This window comes from Carassius carassius, chromosome 6, assembly GCF_963082965.1.
Source record: "Carassius carassius chromosome 6, fCarCar2.1, whole genome shotgun sequence".
NCBI classification, from domain to species: domain Eukaryota; kingdom Metazoa; phylum Chordata; class Actinopteri; order Cypriniformes; family Cyprinidae; genus Carassius; species Carassius carassius.
Genome location: NC_081760.1, coordinates 18,155,100 through 18,174,641, shown reverse-complemented (window position 1 = coordinate 18,174,641; position 19,542 = coordinate 18,155,100). Strand labels below are relative to the sequence as shown.

The window sequence follows — 19,542 nt, the reverse complement described above, 5'->3', positions numbered from 1 at the left end:
GGAAACGCCGTCATTTTGCAATAGTTGTTTATCGATATTTATAAAAAAAAAGAAAAAAAGTTTTGCGCGAATCTGTAATGGAAACGCGACAGCGCTTAACATAGACTACCTTATCAGAGTTATGTTGAGCAACAGTGTTCATTACTAACCATTCAACTCCGGATTGATTCTGGAATCTTCGCTGGGGACATAAGCATTAAGCAACAATCCGTTCTCTAACTAACGCATGCTCATGTTTTGATTCAGATCGTGTTCGAAGGGGAGGGGCTAGTCGTGCGTGCCTCCGTTTTCAGTTTGTGAGCGGGAGGGAGCAAGCAGCGCGCAGCTCTACAATAAAATACAATTGTACCCATATTAAATAGTTAAAAAATCTGAATCAATCCGTGGCGGTCAGCGTTGATATTGTGGTGGGCCGCCACAAATTAATGAATGTATGGGAAACCCTGCAGATGACGCAGGGACTTCGGTGGACAACAGGTGGTGGTGCTTGGTCCAGTGATGATCCCTTGAATCCTGGTGAGTGAGTAATCCTAGTGACGAAGCGGAAATCCAGTGTTGAGTGACGATCCAGGAATGAACGACGAAGACAGGAAGACTAGGCAGGAACAGAGAACACAGGAACAGCACGGGAGCACACCGGGGAGAAACAACGATCTGACAACATGAAACACCATTTACTGAACTTATATAGGAACAAACAATTGAAACCAGCTGGCACTGCTGATCATCGCTGATCAGTGACCACGCCCACACACACACACACACAACAGCACACTAGACGAAAGAGAGAGAGTGAATTCATGAACCGTGACATGCTGATCTTCAAATTAACATTTGTGACGATAGTGTTTTACTTGTAAAATTTAATCTGAGATTCAGTCATTTGAATCAGTAGTTTGGAAAAAGTCTAACTAGTAAAATGTTTACACGTTGTGTGAAAACTAGTACAAGTATATACATAAATAAAAGTACTTACTCACGTTTATGATCTCTTATGAATAAAGCGATTCATTCTTTTTTGCTGAGGAAATCCAAAATGCAAATCCTGAGGTAATCCTCATCACATCTTCTTCGGGTGGATTATGTCTTATTCCTCTCACCGCAAAGCAAGCAGTAAAATAAAAAAACTTGAAGAACAGTCTCGCTGCTTTGTTTTCTGTTGTATGGGCATTTACAAGCCGTAATCTTCAGTGAAACATTATAATCTCATTAGCGTGTTCAGCGCGGGGGCGTGGTCACATTAAATATAATGAAGGGAGACGTGAAAAACGGACATCACATTGTTTTCATATGGATTACTTTATCACAGGATATTTGTTTTTGCTAGCACTTGTTTAGTTTAAAACTAGACATGTTTAGCTTTCTATGGATATATCTCTCATGTCTCTTCATTGAGTATTCACTGAGTTACAGTTCATTTTAATGACGCATTTCTAATTAAAGATCACTGCAGACCAAGGCTGCAGACAGCACACCTTGTTTGTTATCTTTATTTTATAAATGTTTTATGTATGTATACAAATATAAGTAGACCCTTTACAGATTTGATTGATGTATTGCTCTTATCTGTACGATCAAAACAGAAAGTGTAATTTAAGTTCTTTTCGGGGTTATCAGGAGAAAATGGCTCATAACGCCAATGCGTGAATCGACTCCAAAGGGTTAAACGTCTGATTTTGATTGAAAAAAAAATATAATAAAATACACGTTAATAATGTCTTGCTCCATTTGTGAGTGAGACACTTGTGCAGTAGCTCCAGTCAGTCACCTCTGATCACTCTGTAGTATTACACAAAAGAATGAAACTATTATTTGGTAATATAACAAGTACACTGTTAATGGCATGAAAAATAAATCCGTAGGTTCAAACCTAATTGAATGCATGCATGTAGTAAGACATATTTAAAGGCGTCATGTGATGCGATTTCAAGTTTTCTTCTCTTTGGAGTGTTACAAGCTGTTTCCTGAATAGATAACATCCCTAAAGTTGCAAAGACTAAAGTCTCAAACCCAAAGAGATATTATTTATAAGAGTTAAGACTGGTCCACAACGTCCTAAATCGCCTCGTGGGTGAAGCAGGCACAGTGATATTACGCAGCACCTGAAAATAGTCCTAGTACCCATGGTACGGCAGCAAAGTTGCTTGATCATTTTGCCGGAATGAAAGTCTAGTTCCTAGCCATATCGGCCTAGAAAATCTCAACTTTTGAGTGTTCCTTAATAATCTCACTTACGGATGGGTATCGGTAAAGGTTGATTTATACTTCTGTGTCGGACCTATGCCATAGCCTACGCATAGACACACTCCCTTATGCTGTAGCCTGATGTGCACCTCTCCAAAAATCTAACAGCGTCAATTCTACACGCAAGCACTTTGATTGGTCTGCTAGAATCCCTCCCTCCATATGTACTTGAGTTTTGTGTGTTTGTGCGCTTTAATATATTTTAATGTTACACCTTCTTATATAAAATAAAACAAAGCATTTATAATTTATTATACTACACAGCATTTATACATTACTAGTTGTCCGCGACAATGTTGATCTGACGTGGTACAAGTCCTTGTGGAGATGGAAAGAATGCCATCTTCTCTGTTCCGTTGTTGTCTCCTTTTGTAGTTTTAAATAATGATTTAAGTGTCTAAGTGTCACGTGTCTAAACAAACAGCATGTGCTGTCAGTGATTTCAGCCACTAGAGACCACTCTCGCACTGTATAATGAAAACAGACCCTACTCAGACGCTCCAGCAACGGACTCAACCCAGAAAAACTATCGGCATGGATTTTTGCCGATAACTGATTGTTCCAGCAATCAACTATCGCTGCCGATTAATCGGCAAAGCCAATACATCGGTCGACCTCTAGTTGACAGCTTTTAATGCACAATTACCATTTTAGATCAGATAAGATTTCTATTCATACTGAAAGCATAAATCTTTATGATCTTTAGCTAAATGACTAAATGTAAATCTAGGCTACCCGCTAACGTTTTCAAATTATTTTTTTTACAATTTTGTAAATGAAAAATGTAAATAATTCAAATCAAAAATAATTAAGGTGAAAATTTAAATAATAAAAAATTATATTAATAGAATTTTATTTTTAAGTTTACTATAAAATAATTGTGTTTGTATTTAATACTCCCTTTTTATTTTAAAATAATTTGGTAACGCTTTACAATAAATTTGTTTTATGTTAATTAGTTAACATGAACTAACAATGAACAACTCCACTGTTCAGGATTACTTAATGTTTTGATAATGTTAATTTATACATTTACTAATGCATCTCTTTACAATTCAACAGATTAACCTGTTATGTTGTGGTTAAAACATTAGTTAAAATTTACTAAAAATTAACAACTCATCTGTTCAGCATTACTTAATCTATTCTCATGTTTACTTATTCGTATACTGATGCGTTAGTTCATGTATTTGTTGAACTGACAATAAACTATGACTGTAAATAGCTTTATTTAATAAGCTTTATTTAATTATTTAGCAGCTAACAAACTAAATGGATTAACAATACTAACTCTCCATTTGGGCACTGATTTGGGCTATTGGTAAATTTGGAAACCATCTAAGCATCAACTGTTTCTCATACTAGAATCCCTGTTTCATGCTAGAAACAGTTTGTAGACTGTTTATTAACATGACTTACTACTAACAAAGCATTATTTAAGGGAATTTGTGAGCCTTATTGTAAAGTGTACATTAATCCAACACTAACTGATGTGTTACTAACATTTTTAGACAGTTTATTAACATGAATCAGGTATACCACTTACGGACAAAAAAACAAAACAGATTTAACAGTTTTGTTCATATAACTTTAAAGTGAAGTGCAATAATTTTTTCACTATTATCAATTTACTCTTTATAGTTATATTTAATGGGTCACGACATGACCAAACCAAATCTCCAGGTTCTCAAATGAGAACCAGACTGAAAAACTTATGTGTACCTCTGGTTATAAAGGCACTTTAAATGTTGGGTTTAAAGTAGTGGGGTCTATATATGGATTACTAATAGCCAAAACTTTCATTTTATTCACTTATCTTTTTGATTATATCACATATCCTAACATTAAAATATTTTTGGATGGGAACAAAAAGAAAATTGACAGAATCAGAATTGACTTGAACTGCATGCGTTGAACCGCGATGTACGAATCCACGATAGTCACATCGCAGGATGTGCGATGTAGGCTGACGTAGTTGATCCGTTGATCCGTTAGGGCAGAGAGGGAGAGAGCGCGCGAGGGAGAGAGAGAGAGCGAGCGAGCGAGCAAGCCCGGCCGCACGCTCACCGTCTTTAAACAACACGAGCGCTGTCTTGCTTTCTCTCCCTCGCGCATATTAATCAATTGACACGATGGTATCGATGATTAAATCGTTTAAAATGAGAATGTAAGTGTGCTCACCCGATTTTTGTTTGTAAGAAAAAATTAGATTAGATTTCATATCGCAATATATATCGCAGAAAAATAAAATATCGCAATGTCATTTTTTCCCAATATCGTGCAGCCCTAGTCACTAATGTTGACTGCACTATACCGTCACTGTAGCATCAGTCTGCCATCACTGAACTGTCACCGTAGCATCACTGCAGCAGTGCAGCCTGTCTGTACTAGGTTTTTGAGCCACTTGTTATTAAAGACTGGCTCTGATCTGGTCATATATGAGAGTAGAGTTCAGTTTAGTTGCAAAGGCATCGCAGAATTGGAGCACATGATTGACAAAACAGAATGAAGGCCTAATTAAAGCTGATGAATATTAATGAGTTCTTGAGGTCTAATAGAAAAGTTTGTACTGCAGTTGAGTTGAAATGTTTCTGTTCTCTGAATACTTCATTTCTCCTACATTGTGCCTCATGCCATTTATCTGTTTTAAATTATGCAGCGCTGCGTTCTGTATTTTGAAAGGCTAATTAATTGCTTATTTTAAATTCTATTAATTAAAACATTTGCATAATCAGTTAGCTTACTGAAGCCCTCGCAGCAGCAACATGTAAATTGTGTCTCTCAACTGTTTTCTTTTGTTAAAGATCCATCTGTCTTTCTCTCTCTCTCTGTCTGTCTCTCTGTCTGTCTCTCTCTCTCTCTCTCTCTCTCTCTCTCTCTCTCTCTCAGTAGGTTTGATGTCATGGCAACAGCTTGAGCTTAAGCCACATCATGACTTAGTTTGTCTCTGTGTAACAGAGCAGCAGATCTGTGAATTTGATGCATGTGAGTCTTTGAACGCTGCTGCGTGTCAGGCTGAGGAGCATTCTTCACCTTTATAAAGCTTTGGTTTGGCTGTTCAGTTTGAAACACACTCTTCACTCTTACACAGGACATAGTAGTGGTTAGTTAGGCCTAGCTGTAGTTCAGGCTGAAGCCCTGAATGTTTTCAGTAAGGCCCCGAATGTTTTTACTATGCCCTGTACAAATCAGTTTACATGGACATTAAAATCATTTCTGTTAGTACCACAGATTTGCTTTCTGGAAATCCTACAGTGTCTACTTGCATTGTCATTCATCCCCCCACACTGAGGCTCATACTTCTGATTGACATGTAAACTGACCAACCGGCAATAAAAAGTTACAGCAGCTGCTTCAGGTGTCTGAAACTTATGCAGGGTACACACTAAAATATTTGTAATATATTATATATAATATATTTTTTAAAATATTTTTTCCAAATGTGAGAGACCACAAACATGAGGACAGAAAATCCTAGATTTGACCATTTTGAAATCTGATTAGATCATCTTTAGAACCACCAAGATAATCGGGACATGATTGTCGGAAGGGGAGAAATCGGCCCCAAATCAGCCCAATTATCATGTGGTGTGCACCCAGCATTAGTGTAGGCCTATAACTTATCGCTGTGTGTTACTTATGAAATGAGGTTATTTGTTACTGAGCATTGTCAAGTGAAGCAAGAAATATTGATATTTAATCATATAATTGTATTCTCTAGGACAAGTGCATTTAGAGCATTTATATAAATGGTTTGGTTGGTTAGTTTCACCCAAATTCAATTAGTCTTTTAATTAAATGTATACATGTTTACATACGGTGTGTACATATTTACACCAAATTTACTTTTTATAAATCCTGATATGTTCGTGGAAAATTGTGGATGCAATTTCTATGCCCATTTTGTGCATACGCAACATTCATAAATAAGACCCCAGGTTTTGGCTTTATTTTCCTCAACTCATTAGTATTTGGGGTGAAAATAATTAGTCTTTTAATATGTCATAAATAGATTTTTGTTGTAAATATGCCTGACAAGAGTGGCGGGATGAAGTAGGAAACGACACGAGAAGGAGGGTAAGTTCCCCGAAGGGTGGATTTTATTAAGGGAATTCCGTGAAAGAACTGGTGATGCTGTGAGGTGGTTTGGGTGTTTGTTGCTCGCCGTCCTGTCTTGGAAGTGCTCTAGTGCAGTGTGGGTCCGTGCTCTCCTGTGGCGTTGGGGCTGGCGGTCACACGCTGCTTTCTAGGGCAGAGGAAAAGACAATGTTAGCAGAATCTCGTAGAGACATCTCTCACCTCTGTCCCCACTTGCAGGGTTTATATTTGCAGCGGCTGATGGCACGCAGGTGTGGCCGCTCAGCCCACGATGAGTAGGCGCAGGTGTGTCTGCGCTATTGCCAGGGCGATGCTGATATGCGCTCGGGACACGTGTCACACTCGGCCACCCTAAGCGTCGTTCTATACCTCTGGAGATGTGGGGAGATCGGGGGAGGGCAGGGAGTGGAGCCTGACAGACCTGCGAAAGCTGACCACAGGCGGGAGAGTCCGTCAGCGTTGGCCGTCCCCGCCCGATGTTGTAGGGTGAAGTTAAAGTCCTGGAACGCCAGAAACCACCGCGTCACCCTGGCGTTGGTCTCCTTCGCCCGGGCCATCCACTTCAGGGGAGCGTTGTCCGTGAAGAGGGTGAAGTGGCGGCCGAGGAGGTAATGACGGAGCTCCTCGGTTTGCAGCAGGAAGGGGCGGTTGAAGTCGGGGGCACAGAGGACCGGTTCCGTCGTCAGGTTCCTTGATCTTGAGGAATGCTGCTTCTGTTCCGGAGTTCCACAAGAAGCTAAGGAGGAGAAGTTAGGAAAGAAGCAGCGATAATATCCCGCCAACCGAAAAAAAAGGCCCGTACCTGTGTTTTTTGAGGCGATGTCCGCTGGCACGTTGGACAGGCCTGGCAGAATCGACGGACCTCAGCCTCGAGGCCCGGCCAGTGGAATCAGTCACGGAGGCGCTGTATGGTGTTTTGTGCTCCTAGGTGGCCTGCCATCGGATGGGCGTGGGCGATCTCGATCACTGCCTCCGTCTTGCTGCGCGGGACCAGCAGGGTCTTCTCCTCCCCCCGCCGTTGGGTGACACAGTAGAGCAGGCCATTTTCCACAATAAAGTGTGGTGTTGGGTGGGGTGCCGGCTGCTCCTTCGCCTCGGAAACCCTCACCTGAGCCCAGGAATGTTTAAGGCGATCGTCCTCGTGCACCGCTCCTGGACCACCCTTCGGGGAAATGGCATCGCTCTCTCCCCTATCTCCCGGTGTTGGGTGGCCTCCGCCAGCTCGAAGTTCATCTACGTTGGCCGGGTTCCGCATCCCGGCGGCCTGACGTAGTGGGCGGAGAAGGGCACGTAGGAGGCGGTCGACCACGATGCGCTCCGCTACCTGGTGTACGGTGGGACCCCCGGCCAGCAACCAGTGTTGAGCCAGACGGGAGAGGCTAGCGGCTTGGGCCCGGGCTGGCTGCCGTGGGTCGAAGGTCCACTCGTTGAACAATTGAGCAGCGCTAATCAGTGACAATGCCATTCCTCCCAGGATCTCCTTTCGTAGGTCCTCGTAGGAGGTGCTTAGCTCCGGGGGAAGCGCGAAGTATGCTCACTGAGCCTCTCCCGTGAGCAGGGGTGCAATGATGCATGCCCAATCTTCTTTGGGCCACGCCTCCCTCGTAGCTACGGTCTCAAACATCTGAAGGTACATTGTCACGTCATCATGGGTGGTCATCCTGGGCAGCAGCTGGGTTGCTTGGCTGGCGGATGCTCACCTCGGTGAGATGTTTCAGCAGCTCTTCCATCTTCGGGGGAGGAGCGCCACCTGGGGAACCAGAGAAGACTTGTGAGGTAGAGACCGTGGGGAAATAAAATCAAACAAAGAAATCCAAACCAATACCCTCGTTGCACGCGGTGAGTGGTAGGGTCGTCTGTGTCCACTTCACTGTATTGCCCGCATTCTCCACCAGTGTGGCGGGGTGAAGTAGGACACGACACGAGAAGGAGGGTAAGTTCCCCCGAAGGGTGGATTTTATTAAGGGAATTCCGTGAAGGAACTGGCGATGCTGTGAGGTGGTTTGGGTGTTCGGTGCTCGCCGTCCTGTCTTGGAAGTGCTGTAGTGCAGAGTTAGTCCGTGCTCTCCTGTGGCGTTGGGGCTGGCGGTCACACGCTGCTTTCTAGGGCAGAGGAAAAGACAATGTTTGCCGAATTTCGTGGAGACATCTCTCACCTCTGTGACCGCTTGCGGGGTTTATATTTGCAGCGGCTGATGGCACGCAGGTGTGGCCGCTCAGCCTGTGATGAGTAGGCGCAGGTGTGCCTGCGCCGTTGCCAGGGCGACGCTGATATGCGCTTGGACACGTGTCACAATATATATATATATATATATATATATATATATATATATATATATATATATATATATATATATATATTAGGGGTGTAACGGTACGCAAAAATCACGGTTCGGTACGTACCTCGGTTTTAAAGTCACGGTTCGGTTCATTTTCGGTACAGTAAGGGAAAGAAATGCAAACATTAAACTGCAGGTTGTTTATTACTATAAACTTTTTTTAACAATTTGTTTACACTTTTTTTTAAATACTTTTTAATAAAATATATATAAATAAAAAAGAATAAGAAATAAAATATATATATAGATCAACCATCAAAAGATCCAGTTGACCACTAGCAGAGAGACTGCCAATAGAAAAAACAAAGCTAAAATTTTGAAGGGCAGATCACCCTTGATTCAATCATCATCAGTAGCCTCCCTTTAACCAGGTGATAAACAACATTAACCAGGTGATAAATGTGTTTGATCTCAGTCGGTGGCTGAGTTAAGGGTTTGTTATTCCTGTTGTTTGAGATGTTGTTTAAATGAGCTCCAAGATATTTTGAGTCAGTGGTCATTAGCAATACATTCTTTCATCGTAGCCATGTTGCATGCTGGGAAGTGCCCCCCCCCCACCCCCCAGTAATTAAAATAGTCACACATGGCTGGTAATTGGCCTTGTCTCACTTCTTTCTCGCTGTTATGTTCACCGTTCCTCTGTCCTAAAAGCTATCCAATTAATATGCTAATGAGCTGATAAATATTTATGTAAAATGTTGAATTATGCAGAAAGCTTTCAGAGGTCCATGTGAAATGAATTGTGTGCAGAACTTCAAAGCGGCTCTCTTCTAATGAGCAACGGGGTATAAGATATGCATATGGCTTTAATCAGATGCATACTGAACAACTTTTATTATGGATGCGGTGCTTCTAGCTGTAGTCTTTGTGTTTCACTCGCCACAGAACAAACAACCATCCTGGTGTTCACCATCGGAAGCATCAGCATAGGAGTGGTTGTTGTCGTTGATGCGCTGGCTCTATCTTTGAACATCCAGTATTGTAGCACAGCCCGTCATAGCTTGTTTCTAGAGCTCCTAGTGTGTCAGGTAGCGCTTGGGTCAAGTGGCCACTCATGGATGCAGGTGAGTTTCTCATGCGATGATCCAGATATTAATGAACTAAAGCGGGCAGCATTTACTTTGTTGATTGTGATCATGTATCTGCCATGAAAGTGAATCAGAGCTGTAAAGTTCTGCTAGGAAATGTGATGGTGGGTTAATACTGTTCTGCTTTGGTTGGCTTTGATATTCTGTGCTTAATATTGCAGCTGGAACTTTTTCTATATATATATATATATATATATATATATATATATATATATATATATATATATATATTTTTTTTTAGAATGTTTGACTGTTTTTTTTAAGTGTTTAACTAAATAACAACAACAAAACGTAACTGCAGCATGAATAGAGTAACATTCTCTTTATTAATCGTCTAGGTAAAGTTCTGTTCGAAGTACAGCACAATTTAAGTTCAACATGGGGTAAATTAATTCAATTGTTAGCCTCAATATCTTTTATATGTATATATTTGCCTGTATGTTCAGATTCAGAAATAATATAAAAGAAAATTGCTTAAATGTTTATTATGACTGTAGTAGTACTAGGTGATTATTAACAGTAAATGAAAATAGCATCAGGCAAACATGATACATCAAACACACAGTAGTAGTTCAGCACAGGTTTCTGCTTTTCCTTTGTTTTTGTTTAAGTAAACATGCACTTGGCGGACATCTTTGACCAATACACTCGTGTCTTGCATCTTTTGCAGAATCTTCCGAATGAAATGGCATTAACCCTTTTATGGTGTTCAGGTCTGTGGTACCTGTTCACTTTTTGTCAAAAGAAAAATTATACGATGAATTATTGTTTTTCAAACTTGTACTCATTGGCCTTGGCCCATTTTCTGTGAAGAACATATATCAGAACAAATTTTCAATGACCACACTCTCTACTACACCAACACACTTATATTACATACAGGGTGTAATAAAAGTGTGGAAATTGTAGGTCCTTTGTACCTTCACTTTGTCCTCCTACTGTGTGGGACTGCTATTAGTATGGGTATGTGTGTTTATGAGAGAGACAAAGAAGAGAGAGAGTCTGTAAGAGTGTGAGTGTAAGTGTGAGTTTTGCATTACTGCCCCTACTGTTCCTGCACAAGTTTGTAGCAGTTTAATTAATAAATGTGATCTGACAAAGTTAAAGGGCAAATATCAAATATCTATTGAGTATTTTAACATATATATTTTTTTAATTGTGTTGATTTAAAAACCGAAAAATGCAACCGGTCCACCAGACCCACGAACACTGGCGGAGTAACAAAAATATGAACACCGCACAAGGGTTAAAGAAACGTGGTGCTAGAATAAAAATTAGTTCAACTGACATCTCATAACTTTGTATTTTTCCTGTTTCACTGCAGCATCTCATTTATTTCAGCACAATTTCCTTTAGTGTGAATCGCCACTCAGGACTAGTGATATGTTATACGTTATGCTCCATATAGCTCGTCAAATGTGAGCACTTCATCAGCACTTGGTGGATTGTCAAAATGTCTCACTGCTAATATTTTTTATTCAGAACTGAAAAAAAAGATGGAAAAACATTACATTCGAATTAATGAAATTGTCCAGCCAATAAATTTTTACTTGTTGAAAAGGGCTGCACTGGTTCTTTACACGTTTTCCCTCTGAACAGATTCCAGTGGCCACCCAGCAGATCGAAGTAAAAGCAGCATGGAAAACGGAGCACAAGGAGGTGAGCTATGATGTTTTGACTCATAACATCTGCATGTCTGTCTCACAGTTGCTGATTCATTAACTCTCATCTGTTCATCCAACAGCAGATCAGGCCAATGGTCTGGACGCCCATAAATCAAATGGACAAGGAACAAGTGCAATCAACAATGTTCAGGTACAAGCACTTCTCCAACAGGTACACGAAGAACACAGAATGTCAATGTATGGTGAAATTACACAGATTTACATGAGGCTGTTAAACACAGCGTCCATCATTTCCATGGCACCGGTGTTTGTTATCGCTGGAGGGATCAGTGCAGTGTGTTAATTAAACAGTGCTTTTGTCACTCGTAAACAGGTTGAAGAGAATATGCAAATCTATGCAGAATTTATATGCGCTGCATAAAGTTTCACTTAACGAGAGAAATATTCCCCTCTTGATGGGACTAGAGTTTCCAGTGAGTTGTGCTCGCATTTGTGGATTCAGTCGTTCAGTCTAGAACACAGCTGGTCATCTTTGTTCCTGGAGGGCCAGTGTCCTGCAGAGTGTAGCTCCAACCCTAATCAAACACACCTGAACAAAGCTAATCAATGGCTGCATCTGAAAACTGAAAAATGCTGAGTTCAGAGGATGCATTCCAAGACAGGGAGGCATCAAGGCACGTCCAAATTCAATGTTAGCTTCAGTTTCTGTCTCCTGAGATCTGGCCGATTTTTGAAGGCAACATAGATGTATCCTTCACTGCCTTTGATATCCCACAAACCTTTTGCATTCCATTCTCTTACAGATAAGCTAAAAAATAAATGTGGCATCTGAAAGTTGCAGTGGGTTGTCAGTTTGTGTGTAAATTTGTGTGTAAAACGTTTTCCATTTTTAATGTCTTTCACCAAAGCTCTCTATGTTTTGCTGTAGATCATTAAACCATTACTCTGCCTCAAAAGCCTGTCCGAAATCAGTTTAATGAGTTGCCTTCGTGCAAAAATGCTGCCTGCAAAGTCATTGCCTCATATGTCAGCGAGGCAGCAATTCAGCTGCCTAATGCCTGTTTCACACTGCAAGCTTGAGCAGTGCGTGAGTGTAATTACAATTTATCTGAAGTTTAAAATCATTAATTACCCGTAAGCCAATCACATAACGTTTGGTTATGATGTGTGTTATGCGCCAGCTCAGCCACCTCACACTTCCACTGTAAACACAGGTATGCTGCGAAAACAAAACCATCGAGCGAAATACCAGAGTGAACATGGCTGTTCACAATCAGAATTATCGCCTTGCCAGTCTTTGGCCTCCCCAGTTTCTCGCTAACGATCGGTAACAGTTGATATATTTAACTTTTCCCAAAACCTGTGGGGACTCGAGGGCCACAACTTCACCTCCATTCAAAATGTGAAACAAACACTCTTCTTGCTCGGGCTTCAGTTGGCAAATGCCGGGAATGTTCTCCACAACAGAGCGAATAGCATCCTGTGTCACCATGTCCACTGTTGTTTTCGATTTCCCTAACCTAAACTACAATCCTAAACTCGGCGCTTAGCGTCTATGTCATGGCTCTCAGCCCGCCCTCTTCTCGTTGTTTTGCCGCCTGTTTTGAGGCCAGAGGAAAACTGGGAGATAGGTCACTATCTCAGACTGAGTACAGAAGCGAACTGAAATTGAGTGGAAGTATGAAGTCTTGAAAGTTATAACACAGGAATTCGTGTAAGGGAAAACGTCTCCGGTTACGTTTGTAACCATGGTTCCCTGAGAAGGGAATGAGACACTGCGTCCTCTAGGGGTCGCTATGGGGAACACCTCGTCATGACCCGTGTCTGAAGCATACATTAAAAAAACACCAACGAGTTGGCCAGCAACAGCCTCTGATGTCACTACTGGCGCGACTATAAACAGGCACCGGGAGAACACGTCATTCACTTCTTTGTTTGAAGCTTGCATCCGAAGCATGGCAGGGAGCTAGAGGGCGCAGTGTCTCGTTCCCTACTCAGGGAACCATGGTTACATTCATAACCTGAGACGTTCCCTTTTAAGGGAACTTCTAAATGCGTCCTCTAGGGGTCGCCATGTGGAACAGTATACCCACGCCGCCATGCTGAGGGGGGTGCAGGCCAGAATCATGGTGAACACTAAGTACCAACTCTACCATTTCCATGGGAGTTGCCTCTGGGATGTTTAGACGGCTGTCTGAGACAGTACCCCTTATGGCCAAAGGCCTAAGCTACATACCCAACTTAATCGTTAGAGCCTCAGCCCAGGGTAGAGCTGAAGGCTTGGAATCAGGAAAGATTCCTTTAAGTGGATACGGCTAAGAACCTAGCATTGTATACCAAGTCTTACCTGTCACACGGGCTACGGCTTGCTTTCGCATAAGCTTGCTGAAGGAGCTGTCTCAACAGATCCCTAGTAGCAAGACCCTGTTTAGATGGGTATCCGAGGATACATTGGTGGAGTGGCACCCAAGAAGAATGGGGCTTTTATCAACTCAAGAAAGGGCACAAAGCAACCGCGCGAAACCCTCAGCATATAGGATTTTCGAAAGAATGCAGAATACTAGCGTACCCACTTACCATAGCTTGGTTTTTTAAATACTGTTCTAAGGAGGGGCTCTCGTGGCACTCTGATAGAGCAGCTCATAGATGTAATGGTGCATCTCAAAACAGTATGTTTGAAAGTCATCAACTCGATCTGTGGAAATAATGCTGGAGCGCTCTGGGGAAAAAACAGAGAACTCAGTCTCATATGAGAGGAGAACTCCGAATTCAGAGTAGCGAACTCATAGGCGACCCTTCTTGGAAAAGGGGAGCGCTGCCTAAATAGCCCCTCATGTTGAGGGAAGCGATGCATGAGGTGTATAAACAAATACACACTGGCTGAATGGAGCTCAAGGAACCAAGGTCTAATCATCTCAAGAAAGGGGAACGAGGCGGAGTGCGTAACCATTACCATACAGGATTTCAGAAAGTGCGCAGAGTCTTGCTTGCACACTTACCACTTATGTGGATTTTAGAAAGTGTGCAAAATGTTCACGTGCACACTGACCACCATGTGGTTTTGAGAAAGTACAAAAAGCTTAGCGTGTGTACCTAAAGGTTCCTAAGCATCGCAGAGGCGCTGAACCTCACGGGAGAGGCAAGCTCAAATTTTACACACCTCTGGCGAGGGGAACATCACCAGAGGCAGCATGTACAAGAAGATTTCTGTAACTGCCACCTCCACTTCCCGCTGGATTTGACAGCACAACTAAGCGGCCAGGAGACCCCTCAGGATGACCTGGCCGGACATCCATGGAATTCCTTGCAGTGCTGTGCCAGGCCTGATGATCAAGGAAGCTCCCGTAGAAACCTGTGATCTCAGCCGCCTAATACCGGAACATGAAGCCGGATGACTGGTGCTGCCTAGTGTTTAGTAAACACTGTAACTGAGCACTGCAAAGGAAACTCGCAGAGTTTATTAGTAGACACATAACCACCAGCAATTTAAACCACATAAGTATATACAGAAAGGGTTACATACTCACCCACCCTACTGCGCTGGAGCCCCGTTTAAGGGGTGCCTCCTTTTAGTCAGGACCATCAGTAATGTGGTTGCTATGAACATAGAACCAGCCAAAAAACATTATAGGTCCAGCATAGAAGACTGTTATGCGAGAAGTTTCCACCTAACCTCGATCAGGTGGAGAGCTGGTGGTTACAGGAGAATTAGGAAGAGTAGTATAAAAGCAGAAGTTAAAAATCCCCAAAGGGAATGAGTAGATACCTAGGTATCGTGGGGAGCAGATGCCTGCCTTTTTTTCCCTTTTTTTCCTCTGAAAGAGAGACGAACGAGAGCGGAGCTTTTTCATTGCAAAAACGCTCACAATGCACTTTGCCTGCCTCCTTTTTTTAATGTATGCTTCAGACACGGGTCACGACGAGGTGTTCCCCATAGCGACCCCTAGAGGACACAGTTCGAAGTTCCCTTGAAAGGGAACCACTTGTTTCAGTCATTGGCCTACTCAAATATAGAATGTGCTGTTTATATTGTTGTTATTGTTATTATTATTATTATTATTTTTATAATACATACTTCTACCATAGGCTCTTACCCATATGTGTGGTATTAACCAAGTTCAGTGTGTGTCCATAATATTCATATCGATTTCTTAAAAGCTGTTAATATGCTTTAGGATATGTAAATTACTTGCGATTAAGCTTGAAGATTAATTATGTGAATTATTTGTTGGATTTGAAATACTCATTAGGCTAAGTTAAAATCTCAAAATTGATTTATGTAGACCTGAATAAATAAAAAAATGGTTTCTAGCCAATTGTAATTTTAAATATTAATATTTTTCTTAGAAGCTGTCGATGATTTATACGATTGTTTTATGTTTGTTTATCTTGTGTCCTTAATTATAATTTTTGCCTTTTGCCTTGTTGTCTGCTTTTGTAACTGATGACCTGGAGCAATATAATTTTTTTTATTTTCTTTTAGCTAGTTGTTAAGTAAGAATATTATGTTTAAGTCATTATTTGTTCAGAGAGATTCATTAAAAAATCTAAAGGTTTGTTCTAACCGAGGTGAACACTGAGCATTCATAATATTTTTATTCGGCTGAATATTGATGTCAATATGTTTTATATGTATTTATTGTGTCTAGCTCCATTTCTGTAACTGTGGAACTGAAAATAAATAAAAGGCACAAGTTTGCCATGTAAATCGTAAGTCAACACGTGCAGTATTTACAGAATACAATATTTACAGAACCGGTCAATGTATAAATTCAATTCTTACGTATGTGCTTCATTAAGTAACTTAAGATCCTGAGCAAGATTAATTGTTTGTTGTGAGTTTGATAAAATGTTTTAAGTCATAATTTGCTTATATGGCAATTAAACAAGTTAAAATGGGTAAATCTTCAAAACATATATATATATTTGTGTGTGTGTGTGTGTGTGTGTGTGTGTGTTTGTGTGTGTATTAGGGATGTAAAATATCCATTAATTTCATAATCGATTGTTGTTTTAATTAGCGATCAATTCATTGATTAATCGTCAACCACAATGCTGCAAAATGCATCTATTGCAGGCAGTGGTCCCTGGCATGACAAGATGTGCAAAAGCCACATACACACACACACACACACACACACAAAACACTTCTTACTTGAATTAATGGGGTTTTAGTCTGACTAAAATGCTAGTAGCAGGATTATAAAATGAATAGATGTGATTATGATCATTTGATAAAATGAAGAGAGCGCGCCATACGTTTGAGGTCATTTACTTTGTTGACTGTCCTATCCCACACGTAGACCGCTGAACACGCCTCTTTACATGGTTTTGTGGTGCTTGTTGTGCAGTGTTTTCAACTAACATTATGGCATTTAAAATAAAATTATCCCAAACGTAACTGTGGCCCGCATGTGACTGCCTTTTGGCCCAGCCTATATGTTTTTAAAAATCCGACACACAGGGCATTAGATCGTCGTGATAGTGCGTGCGTTCTAGGATGAGCGAGCACAGGTTTGGCTAGATTTATTTAGAGATTACTGCTCATGTCTCATTCGCCACAAATCAAAATGTTACCATATTCGCAATGTATTGGAATGTTAAACTATTATTTATAATGTAAACTACTTAACACACATTCGCACATAGACGGAAAAGATGATCCTCTTCATATGAGCAAAAACGTCCTTGGAACTGCAGAGTGGACCAGTATACAGTATTTAAACTGACCAGTGTAACCTTTTAAATGTTTAGTTGACTGCATTTTATTTTGATAATGAACAGACTGAGATGTAAGTGTTTACTTTCATTTGTGCACACTCACAATAAAAACAGAAGATTTGTGCTCTTATAGGGTTAGGAAAATGTTAGCTCGTGACCATGCCTCTGAATGCCGTTCAAGATATAGCCTTCATTTAGGTGGCTATGTTCTGGCTTGTTGGTTTCTTTTCTTAAATCTTCACAGTCTAACCATCTAATTTCGCAGGTTTATTTTATTATCTTTCACTTTTAATTGTTTCTCTTACTGTGTGTGGTAAACATGGGAAGGGAAATTAAAGATTTCATGAATTAAGAATTTGTTCGATTTATTAATTTGTTCTCTTATTCAGTTAAATCATGGGTTACATAGGGAACAAAATTAATGAAACATGGACAATTGCCACAAATTAATAAATCGTAGGAACGAATTAACAAGTTGTAGGAATGAATTGTCTGTCCTGTGTCCCGCAGCCCTGTGGAGCGCAGTTATCTGATGAAATGACTTATTAAATTACTATTGCTTTTCATGTTGAAGAACTTTTGCGTTGTTTCTATTTTAATGTACTTTTAAAGTTTAAATCACATTAAAAGCTTAATTAGTACACTGTGAATTAATGATGATGCATTTATATACGGTCACCGTCACTCACAGCCGCTCGCACGTGTTCTGTGCATGAGCCGCACGCAGCACAACATTAACCGACCATCGACAGCCTTAATCGATTGCATGTCTTATCGACAATTAACCGATAATCGATGAATCGTTTACATCCCTAGGATATATATGTATTTTCTTCCCTTACATACTCCAATTCATGTTAAAACACACTAGACATGCATATTCTGTGCATATTCTGAGCATGTTTTGTGTGAAATCATTGTTTTTTTTATATTTACTTTGTCCATCAAAGTGTGTTGTCACTTTAATTGAGTGTCAGCAGCACAGCAAAAATAGACTCTCGCCAAAACCCCCGTCAAAGTCAGTCACCTTTATTTATATAGCGCTTTAAACAAAATACATTGCGTCAAAGCAACTGAACAACATTCATTAGGAAAACAGTGTCAATAATGCAAAAATGATAGTTAAAGGCAGTTCATCATTGAATTCAGTGATGTCATCTCTGTTCAGTTAAATAGTGTCTGTGCATTTATTTGCAATCAAGTCAACGATATCGCTGTAGATGAAGTGTCCCCAACTAAGCAAGCCAGAGGCGACAGCGGCAAGGAACCGAAACTCCATCGGTGACAGAATGGAGAAAAAAACCTTGGGAGAAACCAGGCTCAGTTGGGGGGCCAGTTCTCCTCTGACCAGACGAAACCAGTAGTTCAATTCCAGGCTGCAGCAAAGTCAGATTGTGCAGAAGAATCATCTGTTTCCTGTGTTCTTGTCCTGGTGCTCCTCTGAGACAAGGTCTTTACAGGGGATCTGTATCTGGGGCTCTAGTTGTCCTGGTCTCCGCTGTCTTTCAGGGATGTAGGGGTCCTTTCTAGGTGCTGATCCAGCATCTGGTCTGGATACGTACTGGATCCGGGTGACTGCATTGACCCTCTGATCTGGACACAGACTGGATCTGGTGGCCACGGTGACCTCGGAACAAGAGAGAAACAGACAAATATTAGCGTAGATGCCATTCTTCTAATGATGTAGCAAGTACATAGGGTGTTATGGGAAGTGTTTCCGGTTCCGGTTTACCTAATTAATGCAGCCTAAAAATTCTTTAACGGATTTGGATAATAAAAGCATATTAGTATGTTATGTGTATGCCAGGTTAAAGAGATGGGTCTTTAATCTAGATTTAAACTGCAAGAGTGTGTCTGCCTCCCGAACAATGTTAGGTAGGTTATTCCAGAGTTTAGGCACCAAATATGAAAAGGATCTGCCGCCCGCAGTTGATTTTGATATTCTAGGTATTATCAAGTTTTGAGATTTTGAGAGTTTTGAGAACGTAGCGGACGTAGAGGATTATTATGTAAAAGGAGCTCATTCAAATACTGAGGTGCTAAACCATTCAGGGCTTTATAAGTAATAAGCAATATTTTAAAATCTATACGATGCTTGATAGGGAGCCAGTGCAGTGTTGACAGGACCGGGCTAATATGGTCATACTTCCTGGTTCTAGTAAGAACTCTTGCTGCTGCATTTTGGACTAGCTGTAGTTTGTTTACTAAGCGTGCAGAACAACCACCCAATAAAGCATTACAATAATCTAACCTTGAGGTCATAAATGCATGGATTAACATTTCTGCATTTGACATTGAGAGCATAGGCCGTAATTTAGATATATTTTTGAGATGGAAAAATGCAGTTTTACAAATGCTAGAAACCTGGCTTTCTAAGGAAAGATTGCGATCAAATAGCACACCTAGGTTCCTAACTGGTGACGAAGA

At 40.9% G+C, this 19,542-nt stretch overlaps 1 protein-coding gene across 5 annotated transcripts in view; it reads left to right on the top strand.

The window, feature by feature from the left end:
• LOC132142453 (POU domain, class 2, transcription factor 1-like) overlaps positions 1–19,542 on the top strand; it is a 149,141-nt gene that overhangs the window by 35,449 nt on the left and 94,150 nt on the right. Inside the window, exons 1-3 of one of the 5 annotated variants that reach the window (XM_059552337.1) lie at positions 9,721–9,745; positions 11,369–11,428; positions 11,517–11,605. In XM_059552337.1, coding sequence (XP_059408320.1) covers positions 9,736–9,745; positions 11,369–11,428; positions 11,517–11,605 — 159 coding nt within the window. In that variant the 5' untranslated portion in view covers positions 9,721–9,735. Of the gene's footprint in view, positions 1–9,720; positions 9,746–11,164; positions 11,188–11,368; positions 11,429–11,513; positions 11,606–19,542 lie in introns of those variants that run through there. The other 4 variants (XM_059552336.1, XM_059552338.1, XM_059552335.1 and 1 more) reach the window with 4 other exon arrangements.